Source organism: Felis catus, chromosome F2, assembly GCF_018350175.1.
Source record: "Felis catus isolate Fca126 chromosome F2, F.catus_Fca126_mat1.0, whole genome shotgun sequence".
NCBI lineage: Eukaryota > Metazoa > Chordata > Mammalia > Carnivora > Felidae > Felis > Felis catus.
The window spans coordinates 20,021,433-20,035,327 of record NC_058385.1 but is presented as its reverse complement, the minus strand read 5'-3'; the positions used below and the strand labels follow the sequence as shown (position 1 = coordinate 20,035,327).

General features: G+C 39.9%; 1 protein-coding gene across 13 annotated transcripts in view; it reads left to right on the top strand.

Annotated features, from left to right (window-relative positions):
• The window catches only part of SLCO5A1 (solute carrier organic anion transporter family member 5A1), a 307,828-nt gene that overhangs the window by 220,583 nt on the left and 73,350 nt on the right, over positions 1-13,895 (top strand). For all 13 annotated transcript variants that reach the window (XM_045049920.1, XM_045049919.1, XM_023248212.2 and 10 more), the window contains one exon: positions 5,836-6,053. In XM_045049920.1, coding sequence (XP_044905855.1) covers positions 5,836-6,053 — 218 coding nt within the window. The remainder of the gene's footprint in view (positions 1-5,835; positions 6,054-13,895) is intronic.

Sequence of the window (13,895 nt, the reverse complement as noted above, 5' to 3'; positions counted from 1 at the left end):
CCTTATTATATCTGCGTTTCTGCTTTGTCAGCCCTCCCCGACTGCCCCAAACTCCAGCCCCCTCTTTTCCATTGTCACACTGTTAGTGAATCTTTTCACTCAGTAATTGTTTTTCCAACGAGTGCTGGAGATTTAGCTGTTCTCTCACTTGTAGCCCTTAATTGTCTTGCTAAATAAGTAATCTTGAGGATTTAGAATGAGAACTCCAACTTTGGATGTTAGGTTATTCATCCACACAGCCAGGACTGTGTTCGAGTTCTTCATTGTCCTCAACTTGCACATAAGTTATTTCTTCATGATAGCAAGCACCAACCAAAAAGTATTGGCTTCCTGAGTTCATTTAACATGGATTAGTAATAGGTATGCACTGACAAGAAATGCTCATTTTATAATAAAGAGAATAGTTCACTATTAGAAATTAGTGTCAACTGATTACTTTCCAAAGAGTTTCTTAGAGCATTTTTGTTACCTATGCATTTCATTATAAGATAATCTCATAACTCTTAAGTACATGAGAATAATGCTTAACACTGTCTATTTTCAAAGCAGTTAAGAAATATCAATTAAGTTACATAACACTTCTCTTTTCATAAGTAATGCTCTTTGAAGATGGATGTGCTAAGATCTAGATGAACTTGGACTGGTAGAATTTTTAAATCATACAAAAGGAAGTTCCCTTGTCAGCATTAGGGGAATAACACAGGAGTTTTAAGTTCTTAACCAATAGTGAAATTTTTTTGTCTCAACTACTGTTTTCTTTACAGTTCTGAAATAAATCAGAGTAAGGATTTTTTTTTATTCTCGGAAAAGTGGATTATTAAAATATGTTTATGAACATTCAATGTATCTTTTGTGTTCTATTTAGATGTCTGTGAAAAGAGCATGTCAACAAAGGGAACATCTAGAGGGAGGGGGAAAGATGAAGAGGACCAAATTGGGGGCAGGGAGAAGGAAAGAGATACAAGCTTCAGGCTCATAAGTACTTTATGCTGACTTTTAATTTTTCATTTCATTTCATTTCATTTCATTTCATTTCATTTCATTTCATTTCATTTCATTTCATTTTTTAATGTTTATTTATTTTTGAGAGAGAGGGAGAGAGAGACAAAGAATGAGCAGGGGAGGAGCAGAGAGGGAGGGAGACACAGAATCTGAAGCAGGCTCCAGGCTCTGAGCTGTCAACACAGAGCCCAACACACGTCTTGAACTCATGAACTGTGGGATCATGACCTGAGCTGAAGTCAGACACTTAATCGCCTGAGCCACCCATGTGCCCCATATACTGACTTTTTAAAGTTTTCTAGTAGACATCACTCCAATTGGTAGCAAAGTAGAGTGATTAAGGGCGCAGACTCTGAAGCCATATTCTCCTGGGTTTAAATCTTAGTCTGCCACCTAATAGCTGTGTGACCTTGGAGGAAGTTACTTAACTTCTCTGTGCCTCAGTTGTTGGTTTAATTTTTTAATTTTTATTTATTAAAAATTTTTAAAAATGTTTTATTTATTTTTGAGAGAGAGAGCACAAGCAGGGGAAGGGCAGAGAGAGAGGGGGACAGAGGATCGCAAGCAGGCTCTGCGCTGACAGCAGCGAGCCTGATGCAGGGCTCAGACTCACGAACCACAAGATCAAGACCTGAGATGAGGTTGGACACTCAATGGACTGAGTCCCCCAGGTGCCCCTCAGTTGTTGGTCTTAAAAAACACCATAAAATAGAAGTAATTGCAGTAGCAACTTCATAGGGTTGTTATGGGGAATAGAAGGGTCTGTATCTGTGGAGCTTTAAATAATTCTTGCTATGGGTGCCTGGGTGGCTCAATTGGTTAAGCGTCTGACTTTGGCTCAGGTCATGATCTTGCGTTCCAGGGGTCAGGCCCCATGTCCAGCTCTGTGCTAACAATGAGGAGTCTGGAGCCTGCTTCAGATTCCGTGTCTCCCTGTCTCTCTGCCTCTCCTCCGCTCTCAATCTCTCAAAAATAAATAAACATTAAAATTTTTTTTAAAAAAGAGAAAAAAGAATAGTTCTTGTTACATGGTTTGTGTTAGCTATTTTTCAGTTCTTTGAATTTAATAAATGTTCAGGAACTTTTATTTATTTTATTACAAAATTTTTAAAGAATGTTTTTATTTAGTTTTGAGAGAGAGAGAGCATGAGCAGGGGAGGGGAAGAGAGAGAGTGGGTGGGAGACACAGAATCTGAAGCAGACTCTAGGCTCTGAGCTGTCAGCACAAAGCCTGACAGAGGGTCCCAACTCATGATCCGCGAGATCATGACCCGAGCCAAAGTCGGACGCTTACCTGGGTGAGCCACCCAAGAGCCCCTATTTATTTTAATGGTCCAATATTAGTTGTATATATGATAAAAGTTGTCAATATAGAACTGTATAATAAAGATCTCTTTAAAAATTGAATTTTATTTATCAAGTAGCTTAGTTTATAATAGACTTTTACCTTGACCAGAAGCGAGGTATTTGATACAATGTTATTTAATCCAATGCCTAGTAGTAATGATGGATTTTTCAATAACTATATACTGAGAGAGTGAAGGAAGGCATGAATAATGCTAATGTTTATGGGGTGATGACTGTGTGTCAAGCATTGTACTAAGTGCTTCACAGACATTTTTGTTTAAGCCTCATATTTAGGCCTACATACACAACAACCATATGTAGTCACTAATATAATGCCCACTTTACAGATGAGGAAATTGACGCACAGTGATTTGAATAACTTGCCCAAAGCCTTGGAGGCAGTGAGAGCTGGGATAAGAAACAGTCCAAGGCGAAGCTCTTAGTCAATATACTTAACTGGCTCCACTTTGTGAGTCGTCTCTGAGTAATGCTTCATGAAGGAGACTTAGGGACTCTGGTTTCTCAGTTTTAGCTCTTACTGATGGTCTTTTGCTAACATATAGCACATACTTTCTGTCTTCCTCAGCTTTTCTTGGGGTCTTCTTTGGCTCCGTGATTAGATCATGCATTTTGTCAATGCTACTGAAGACCATTGAAGAATATGGGCCAGCTTGCTCTGCTTTGAAAAGACCCCAGACTTTTATACTATTTTTATATTATTTTTGTTTATTTGCTATAATTCTTCCCTTCCTTCTGTTATTTACTCTTGCTCTGGACTACTATAAGTGTATTTTTTAAAAATGTTTATTTACTTATTTGAGAGAGAGAGAGCACAAGCAGGGGAGGGGCAGAGAGAAAAAGAGAGAGAGAATCCCAAGCAGGCTCTGTGCTGTCAGTGCAGAGCCTAACGCGGCTCCGTCTCACAAACCATGAGACTATGACCTGAGTTTAAATCCAGAGTTGGATGCTTAACTGGCAGTGGCCACCCAGGTGCCCCAAGTATAAGTCTATCTTAAATGTTTGCATATAATTTTCATTCGATATCTCTGCGTGGAGGTGGGTAGTGTTGCTGAATACAGATCTACATCACAAAAACAAAACTAGCTACTTTGAATTGATTGCTGATTTGGGGGCAGGCATTTTTTTTAGGTCCACCGTATGCATTGTCTTATTAATTCTGATGACGTCAAAAAGCAGTTAGTAGTATTCTTCTTTCAGATGAGAAAGCTGGTTTGGAAAAGTGAAATAATTTCCCCAGGATCTTAGAGCTAGTAAGTGGTAAAGACGAGACCAAACCCATGTTTGTCTGAAGCCACAGCTCTAGAACTGTCCCTTATGTTGCGCTACCTGTCCTGTTCTGGTCTAGGGAACTGAGGGAGTTCAAGGGACTTGAATGTAGTATGTGTGGAAAGGTGGTAGATAAGGAGGGACGGATCAGCAAAGGCCCCATAAGCAGTGAGGTAGTACAGGGCCAGGTAGGATCGTAGCCATGTTCTCTGTAGACAGATGACTTTATTTTTTAAAACCTATCTCATTCAATGTTATTTATTCAGGATTTTCAGTACCTAATCTGTGTCAGGCACTGGGTTCTTGATTGTACACTGAATAATTGAAATTGCTAGAAGTCTGCTCTGAGCAATCTTCTCAAAATAAAGCCTTTTTTTCCTGATTGTTTATAGATCTTTATTTGATATAACTTTAAGTATCTTTGAAAATAGCACACTGGATTATTAATGACTGGTTTATGGAATTATTTGGAATTATTCTGTCAGCAAAAGTGTGACCTTTTTAGCAGCTGATAACAGTACTTTAATAGAAACGCTATTTTTGAATGAATTTTTACTTTTCTATTGATCTGTATTCTTTTTTTAATGTATATATTTTTAATGTTTATTTATTTATTTTGAGAGAGAGAGGGAGCACAAGCAGGGGAGGGGCAGAGAGAGAGGGAGAGGGAGAATCTCAAGCAGCTTCTGCCCTGTCAGTGCAGAGCTCAGCGTGGGGTTTGATCTCACAAACCATGAGATCATGCCCTGAGCCAAAATCAAGAATCAGAGGCTTAACTAACTGAGCCACTCAGATGCCCCAATCTACATTCTTTTTTTTTTTTTAATTTTTTTTTTCAACGTTTATTTATTTTTTTTTGGGACAGAGAGAGACAGAGCATGAACGGGGGAGGGGCAGAGAGAGAGGGAGACACAGAATCGGAAACAGGCTCCAGGCTCTGAGCCATCAGCCCAGAGCCTGACGCGGGGCTCGAACTCACGGACCGCGAGATCGTGACCTGGCTGAAGTCCGACGCTTAACCGACTGCGCCACCCAGGCGCCCCTACATTCTTAATGGATGATTAATATTCTTAATGGATGATGATTAATGTTGATTTCAACACCGATGCTTAGAATGCTGCTTGCATCCAGGTGGCAACTATAGGAATGTGCTGATACAGAAGTCAGAGTCTGAGCATTAAGAACCTGAAAGCTTTAAGGACAGAGATTAGAGGCAAGGAGTCTTAGTATGTAAGAAAGTGGCAACCCTGTTAGGTAGGATCGGAAGCCTCTACTTGCTTTGCTAAGAAAGGGTTGACAGGGGACTGAGAGATTGCACCTGAGGAATTATGCAAGCAAGAAGCCCAAGGCCTTAACTAGAATTTGAGTTCTACTCTCTACATTTGCTTTCTGCTCTTTGCAACATGGCAACCTCAGATGAGTTCAATGACAGACTCTCAATTCTACATAGCTCAAGGTCTGCTTCTCCAAGGTCTGCTTCTCCTGTGTCTGTTTCTAACACACATTTCCTTTATCTGAATGTTTATAGCATTCATAGTCTATACCACATGATCTAACACTTAATTGTATACATTCTTGCATTCCTTGGAGATTGTTTCTTATATTTTTAGCTCCTTTACAACTAGGTAAGTTCTTGAAGGCAGTGATCAAACATAAGTGTCTTCGGTGGCCCTCATGATTAACTATGGTAAGGGCCAGCTAAGAGGCTCAATATATTCTGAAATTCTTGCAGAAAAATATTTGAATGCCATTAGCAATTTAAAATACATTTCACATGAGGTAAGGATGGTTTTCTGTAAGAAAAATGTGTCTATTTTGGTCCACAAAGCATGCTGAGAGAGTCTGTGTTATTTTCTTATTATACTTATGAGTTATTGATTTATTTTTTATTTCTTGATTTATTGTAAAATGCACATTATAGCAGAACTAACAAATATTTGAATAAAATTCTAGTCAGGTTGCTAATTATAATGTTCATTATCATACTAGTATAATTATTGGGTAGATTTCTCATTTATAACATAGAAAGGGAGGACTCCTGTGCTTTCTTAGTTTGTCCAACTTCCTATTGCTTTACAGTTGTTGAAGGTAAAAAATTTTCCCTGGAGAATTTTATTACCATGAACTTCTACTTTGCTAATTTGTTCTCACTCATAATACAAAGGCCATAAATGCTATTCACATTTCCCAATTTTTTAGGTGGAGTGGATTCCTCCTTTGTGCCATTGCAATGTTTCTTGTGATATTCCCAATGTTTACTTTTCCAAAAAAGCTTCCTCCTCGACACAAGAAAAAGAAAAAGAAAAAATTTTCTGCTGATGTTGTTAGTGACGATGACGTTATGAAGGAGAAATCAAACAATAGTGAACAAGTGGACAAAAAAGTTTCTTCTATGGGATTTGGAAAGAATGTCAGAGGTAAAGTATATCTTTTGAGAAAATATGTGTGCAGTTATTTTATTTTATCTTATTTTTATCTGTGTGTGTTTATTTATTTATTTATTCATTTATTTATTTATTTAGTGCATGGTATTTTAGATCAGTGCTACTCAAACTGTGGTCCAAGGCCAGTGCTACCCACCAACTGCTACTGGCTTGTGATAAGTACTGAAAGTTTGAGTAAGTGTTGAGAAACGTTTAAAGATATTTGACAATAACTTTATGCCTGTTGAATCTAATAAAGATAACAAACTTAGTTTGCATTTTGTATGGTAAACATTTTATTTTCTTATAGTTCATCTTTAATATATTTTGCAAAAGTATCAGTATATGACAGCCTGGAAACATCAATTCAAAATAGTTCTTCATCACAGATTGTTTGAGAAGCACTGATATAGACCCTAAAGATACAGATATTTATGTATGTCATTTACTGTAAGTAGAGATGTCTGATTTGTAAAATACTGCATTGTATGATGAATGGTTTTTTTCCAGAGGAACGGTGGGTTTGGTGATGTGTGGCCTGATCCTTACCTAAAAGTAAAATCGAATACTGGGTAGCAATCTCATTTAACAGTGGCTCTGTCAGATGCTTGTAAGTGGCCATAGAATGGGTCTCTAAACATCAGTGTAAAAACATCCAGAAAGTTTCAGAGATGTGTATGGGTCTATTTTTTCATTTTTATTTGTCTTAAAATTAAAGACTAGATTAGGCAATCTCAAACCCAAACAAATTAATTTTAACCAGGCAATATTTGTTCAGTGTTCAGTCTATCTGTTGAGTGACAGTAAGTCCCTCTAAGTCAAGAAAACTATAATACCACATTCCCATTAATTTCAGCCTTTTAATCCCTGAGTTGATTTTTTTTTTTCTTCTTGAAATTATGAAGCATAGGATTTACCAAGTGCTTACATCAGTGAAGATTGTTTTAGGTAAAATTTACCTAGGCACATTATCCTCTCACTTTGATTATATACACACTAAAGTCAAAGAGGAAATTTTTAGGCCTAGAAGGAAGTTACTAATATATTATGGAATAGTCCCTGCAGTCAAAGAAAAATAATAGTTAGATCGGACTTTTTTTAAGACCATATTTTTGCAAAACAAGTGAAGTCACATTTCTTTGAAAGTGGTCCTTCCCAGTTAAGTTTTAGACCTGCCTCCTCTACTCCCCTTCCCCCTGCAATTATTTTGTGACAGTGTGTACTTTTGGAACGGCAAAAATTACTCTGCTCTAATACCATCAAGGATTTTTTGGATTCTAGTGTGGCCTGAGCTCTTATCATGTGGGCCAACCCATCATTTTCATGGGTGTATTATGGATCCTGTTGGCTATTACCAAAGGAGTAATTTTTTTTATAACTTGATAGAGAGCAAGACTGATATTAAAGAATTTACAACACAAGAATAGACAGAGTCTTTTTTAAAAAAAATATTTATTTATTTGAGAGAGAGAGAGAGAGCATTTGAACAGGGGAAGGGCAGAGAGAGAGGGATGGAGAGAATCCCAAGCAGGTTCCATGCTGTCAGCACTGAGCCCCCAGGGCTTGATCTTACAAAACTGTGAGATCATGACATGAGCCGAAATCGAGAGTTGGACACTTGATTGACTGAGCCACCCAGGTGCCCCAGCTTAGAGTCTTAATTTATAAAGAATATAAAGTAGAGTCAAAGGGAAAATAAAGACATAGGTAAGCTAAGATTGTATATTTTATAGCTTAGGGGTAGATGCTTAAATGTGAAATATATGCTGTCTTGGATAGTAGAGAAAAGGAAGAGAAGACTGATATCAAACACCAACAAGAGATATGACTGGAGAGGGGGATGGCGTTCCTTTGGAGGATGCAGTGTAGACAATGATGTTCATGTCTCATCTCCCTCTGGGACCTTACTGTCTTTGTGGCGGAGGCCTGCTGGCTGCTGGTACCTTCCTGAAGGTCTGCAGGTCTTTCTTGCCTGAGGATTTTCTTTGGGGGCTGGGAAACCTCTTGGCTCCTACTTGAGTCTGGTATCAAGTGCCATGGAATTAACACTCTCCCACTCTCCACATAGCAGCCTCCCCCCACCCCCACCAATGTTTATTTATGTTTGAGAGGGTGGGGGAGGGGCAGAGAGAGGGGACAGAGGATCTGAAGTGGGCTCCGCACTGACAGCAGAGAGCATGATGTCGGGCTTCAACTCATGAATCACAAGATCATGACCAGAGTCCACGTCGGGCACTTAACTGGCTAAGCCACCCAGGTCTCCCCCTCCCCACGGCAGTCTTAACCACTGGCTGATGAACACCCCAGCTTCCCTACTTGATGGGTGAGACAGTTCTGAGGTATATTTCTACATCCCTTGTAGGCGACTCTTGTGTCCTGGGCACTCCTGAACAGCTTTTTCTGAACCTCGCCAATAAACTGCTTGGACTTGAATCTTTAACTCAGGGCCTACTTCTGTGGGAAAGGGCACTGAGGCATGTGGGTTCAAAAGTGGAAAAAGTGGTTATGGAATTCTAAGATTGTTTTTCAAAACTGAATCTATATACTATTTTATTGTGGATCATCTTGTACTGCTAGCGATTTCTCCTCTCCGTCTTCTCTATGCTCAATATGATAGATGAGGATATTTTCTTTTAAAGAAAAAAAGTAAGAGGAGTCTTTTAGCAGTGATGGGTAGTTGGTTTATAAAATCTGTTTCCTTTCTGATTTTCTGTCAGTGTTTCTGATACATTCCCAGCTTTTTCATCCTATGCCTTCATTGTGATGACTGATCTCGCTTCTGCAGCTAAACCTCCTGATTGGGATACAGAGCTGGTTCATTTTTACTTTCACTTGTGCTGGGTTCTCTAATTGTATCTGGACTGGGACTTCAGGAAGCACTTTGTCCTTTTAGAAAGGAATTCTGTTTTAATGGGAGTATAAAGTGCAAATGTTTTGCTAAAAATGGTTCACATGATGTTAATGATATAGGAATCATGTTTAATAGAATATTTATGATTAATTCCTATTTATCTTGTACTTAGTGATTTTCTCCAGAATATATAATACCTATCACCTATAGGAAATGACAGTCTAATATTTAATCTGCTTTGCAAAAGGACAAATTACATCTCTGGGAGTCATTCCACTGTGGACACAGTTTGTGTTACGAAAGGGAGATCCCTCATTGAGGCCTTGAATTAAAGAATGGTTGCTAAGATTTCATTTTGAGTTAAGTCTGAGTGTGATTCTCAGATTCTTTTTTCCCTTGTCCAGCTTTCTGCAGGGGGCTCCTTCAGGTCTTAAAAAAAATTTTTTTTTTAATGTTTATTTATTTTTGGGAGAGAGAGACAGAATGTGAGCAGGTGAGGGGCAGAGAGAGAGAGGGAGACACAGAATCCGAAGCAGGCTTCAGGCTAGTCTGGATGCAGGTCTGGAACCCATGAACTGTGAGATCATGACCTGAGCGAGGTTGGGCACTTAACCAACTGAGCCACCCAGGTGCTCCATCCTTCAGGTCTTATTTCATATTTGTTTTTATTTTATTTTATTTATTTATTTTGAGAGAGAGACAGAGAAAGTGAGCAGGGGAGGGGCAGAGAGAGAAGGAGAGGGAGAATCTCAGGCAGGCTCGACAATGTCAGCTTGGAGCCCTATGCGGGGCTCAAACTCACAAACCATGAGTTGAGCTGAAACCAAGAGTTGGATGCTTAACCAACTGAGCCACCCAGATGCCCCCAAAGTTTAAAATTTTATTTGAGAGAGAGAGAGAGCGAGAGAGAGAGCATGAGCGGGGAAGAGGAGCAGAGGGGGAGAAAGAGAGAGAGACAGACAGACAGACAGAGAGACAGAGAGACAGAGAGACTTTTAAGCTGTTCCATGTTCAGTGCAGAGCCCGATATCACAACTCTGAGATCATGACCTGAGCCAAAATCAAGAGTCAGACACTCAACTGACTGAGCCACCCAGGTGCCCCTTTACTTAATATTTGAAATTTGGATACCAGTGTTTGCTTCTTCAAAGAGGAGGTGACAAGATACCCAAGTTAATAACTTATACTTCCTTAAAAAAATGATTTGAACCTTACAAATCCACTCTCTGCCTCCACATTTTAATGATAGACATTGGGGAAATCTGACTCAGTGTTTCTAGATTCTTGTTATAAATTATGCAGGAATAAGACTGTTTTAAAACACCACAAAGGAGAAAGTAGAATTTTTAGTGTGTCTGCATCACCTTTCCATAAAGAGATTAACATTGATTGCATCAAAATCTTACCAATAAAAATAAACACTTAAAATACTTAACTAGATCAATTTTCCTGAGGTTTGAGGTCCAGCATTTTGGTGTCTTCCAAATTTAGCTGGATATCTTCCTAAATAGAAAACTTTTGGTTACAGTTAATCATAAGAAAAATTTTTTTATTTTTGTGTCCACTTTTAATCTTTTAACTGCTTAGCATTATTAATTAGCATAAAATATAACAGATTCTTCTCTTCCAGACTTTTGTCTATGGTAGATTGCAATATGTTTATAATCCTAACTAAATAAAATAGTTATTCTGAAATGATGAACTGATTTAAAACGGCTACTGGAGGTTATGGAATTTTGATCACTGAAGGATTGTGTTGGCATCACTTAATTCAATGACTAGTCACTCTGTAGAAGTGCTGTACTCCATGCTGCGGTGGAGATAAAGAGGAGTGAGCCATGGTTTGCCCTTAGGGTGCTTGTAGTCCCTGGAGGGAGACAGGACGAGTACAGATGGAAAGACCAGAAAGGAGGACTGACATGATGGTGTGAGGTTCAATGGCAGGCAAGGGAACATCCATTTGAGGGGTCAGGAATGGTTTCATGGAGGAGGTGGGATTGGTGGAGAACCCTGGCAGGTTGGGAGGGTTTCAGTAGGTGGAGGTTGGATGGTTCCAGTCAGAGACAGCAAAGGCAAGGTCAGACTGTGTAGATGTGTTTGAGAATGTGGAGCAAGTGTACTGTGGTTGGTTGTGGAGATACCTGGGAGATGAGGTTGAGCAGGGAAGGCATGGCCACATTGTGTTGTAGAGAGCTTGAGTTCTAGTAACTTAAAAAAAATTTTTTTTTAATGTTTATTTATTTTTGAGAAAGAGAGACACCAAGTGTGAGTGGGGGACGGTCAGAGAGAGAGGGAGACACAGAATCCAAAGTGGGCTCCAGGCTCTGAGCTGTCAGCACAGAGCCTGATGTGGGGCTTGAACCCGTGAACGGTGAGATCAGAACTGAGCTGAAGTTGGATGCTTAACCGGCTGAGCCACTCAAGTGCCCCAAGTTCTAGCAACTTTTAATGGAATCTGTCCCTAGGGGGCAGTGGGGAGGTTTGAGCAGACATTTGACGGCACTCCATTTGGTAGATTAGGGAGGGCAAGGGGTAGAATGGGAGGAGGGGCCCAGGTGGAAAGCTATGGCAGAGTCCCAGGGAGAGGCGACGATAGTTTTGAGTGGCAAACAAGGAAAGGACAGTAGCCTGCCAAACTAGTCCCCCTACTTCTATCCCTGTTCCCTCTTGGTTGCTTTCAACTCTGCAGCCAGAAGGATGCCTCTCCTCTGCCAGCTTCTGCGGTCTCCTATCTCACTCGCAGAAAAGTCTCCTCCCTCTATGACCTACCAGGGTTAGTGTCTGGTCCCTGCTTATCTGTTTAATCCCATCTCCCTCCTACAGCCCCATTTGTTTATTCCACTTCAGCCACATTGGGCTCATCACTGGTCCTCAGACTTGCCAGGCCTATTCTCACCTCACGGCCTTTGCATTTGACATTCTTGTACTGGGAATGCTCTTCCCCAGAAGTCCTCACTTCCTGCAGGATATTGCTCAAAGTGTCCCTTCTCAGTGAGGCCTTGCTTGGTCACCCTTTTTAAAAATCTCCACCTTCCTCTCCAAAGCTTCTTATCTCCTGCCCTCCTCTATTTTTCTCCTTAGTACTCATCACTATTTAACATATTATATATTTTACTTATTTATCTATCTTATTTGTTGTCTCCACAGTGAGAAAGTAAGCCCCACGAAGGCAAGGATATTTTGTCCGCCATGTACCTTGATGAATTTATACTGCTTAGTAGATAGTCAATATTTGATGACTGAATTATTGAGTGATGAGAAGGGAAAGAGAGGTTGTGTCTATAGGATGTGGCAACTGATATGAGGATAATGGGGATGAAGGGGTCAAAGTTGGTTTCAGGATTTCAACCTCAGATATGGGGAGAGGAGCTGGCTGAGAGGAGCAGAAGGAAAAAATCCCAAATCTGAGTTGCCCAAGAACATCGAGAACTATTGCATGTGGCCCTTTGCTACGTGTTTTAAAACTAGTATAGTATGGGATATGTTGGGGTCAATCCTTGACTCAAAAAGAGGGATCACCAAAGCCTGGTTTATTCTATGTTAGCCCTCTTGCATCCTGCCTTTGTTCCTTTGCTGAATTACAGGTTAGTTTTATGTTTGCAGCTTTTATTGAAAGCTGTTGCTTTTGTGTTTTGTTTTGTTTTGTTTTGTTTTGAAAGCCATTGCTTTTGAATTCCCCATATTTGCCATAGGTGCATTGCCTGCTGCCCTTTATATAAAACCCTGTGTAGTGAAAACAGTGGTTCTCAAACTTAGGCTCTCTAGGAAGCACCACAAGGGCTTCTTAAAACCCAGAGGGCTGGGTCCTGGCTCAGAGCATTAGAGTCAGGAGGCCTGGGGTATGGCCTGAGAATTTGCATTTGTAACAGCTTCTCAGGTGATGTTGATGCTGGTAGTCCAGGGATCACACTGTGAGAATCACTAGTCTACAACAGAGTGAGGAAAAGCACTTAGATCGTTTCTGCAAACGATGATTGTACAACTTTTTGTCTTGGTGGCCAGGAAGAAGAGTCAAATTTGAAGCCCAGCAAGGATCTTATAGACATATTTAATTCCTTTTTTTCTGGTTTTGATGTTCTGCTGTATTTATGTCTTCTCTATCTCTGGTTCCTTGTTTCATTTCTCTTTTGCGTTTATTTTGTTGTACATATGTTATCTTGTGGTAAGCCAGACCTTTAGAGTTAGAGCTTAGGAGGTAAATGGTAACAGGCCTAACAAAGAATTCCTGAAAAAGAAAGCACTTTCTTTATATTCAGTGCAAATTAACTGTGGGATTACTCATCAGAGTTGTATCTACTTAGAAAGTTATATGTAAAAATACTCATTGATGCTGGATTTAAACAAGCACAACAGTACTGTGGCCAGTAACCACTAATGATGTATCTTGGGCCTTGACAGCTGCTGTTTCTGTCCACTGTCTGTAGGTAAATGGCCATGGAGCTTCACATGCTGGCCCAGAGGGGATTCTGATATGCAAAGTCACCTAGTTCCTTCTACTCTTTTTTTTTTTTTTTTTTTTTGGCAAGCAGGGAATGCCATTTGCCAGAGTGTTTTGGAGGGGAAGGGAAAACTGCAATATTTTCATGGAGACTTATGATTAGGGAACACAGTGGGGGTCATTAGTTTCAAAGAAGATGAGCAGGAAATAGGGACGCTTGGGTTGTATGTTGGCCGTGTTACACAGGAGAACACCTCCCTCCCAGCCCCGCTCTCTTTCTTGCTTGCTTGCTTGCTTTCTTGCTTTCCTGCTTTCTTGCTTTCTGTCTTTCACAAATATCTTTATTGACCAATTACTATAGAATGAAGAACTAGGAGGTAGAAAGGAAAATAAACATAATACAATAGAAGTCTTTAAATGGAGGTATGTACATTCTAAGGAAAGTTGAAGGAGCAGGAGGAAGGAATCCTAAGTCAGCTGCCTGAGTCAGGGAAGACTTGTTCTGGAAGAGGACATATTGTTGCATCCTTTTAAAATTGCAGTTTTT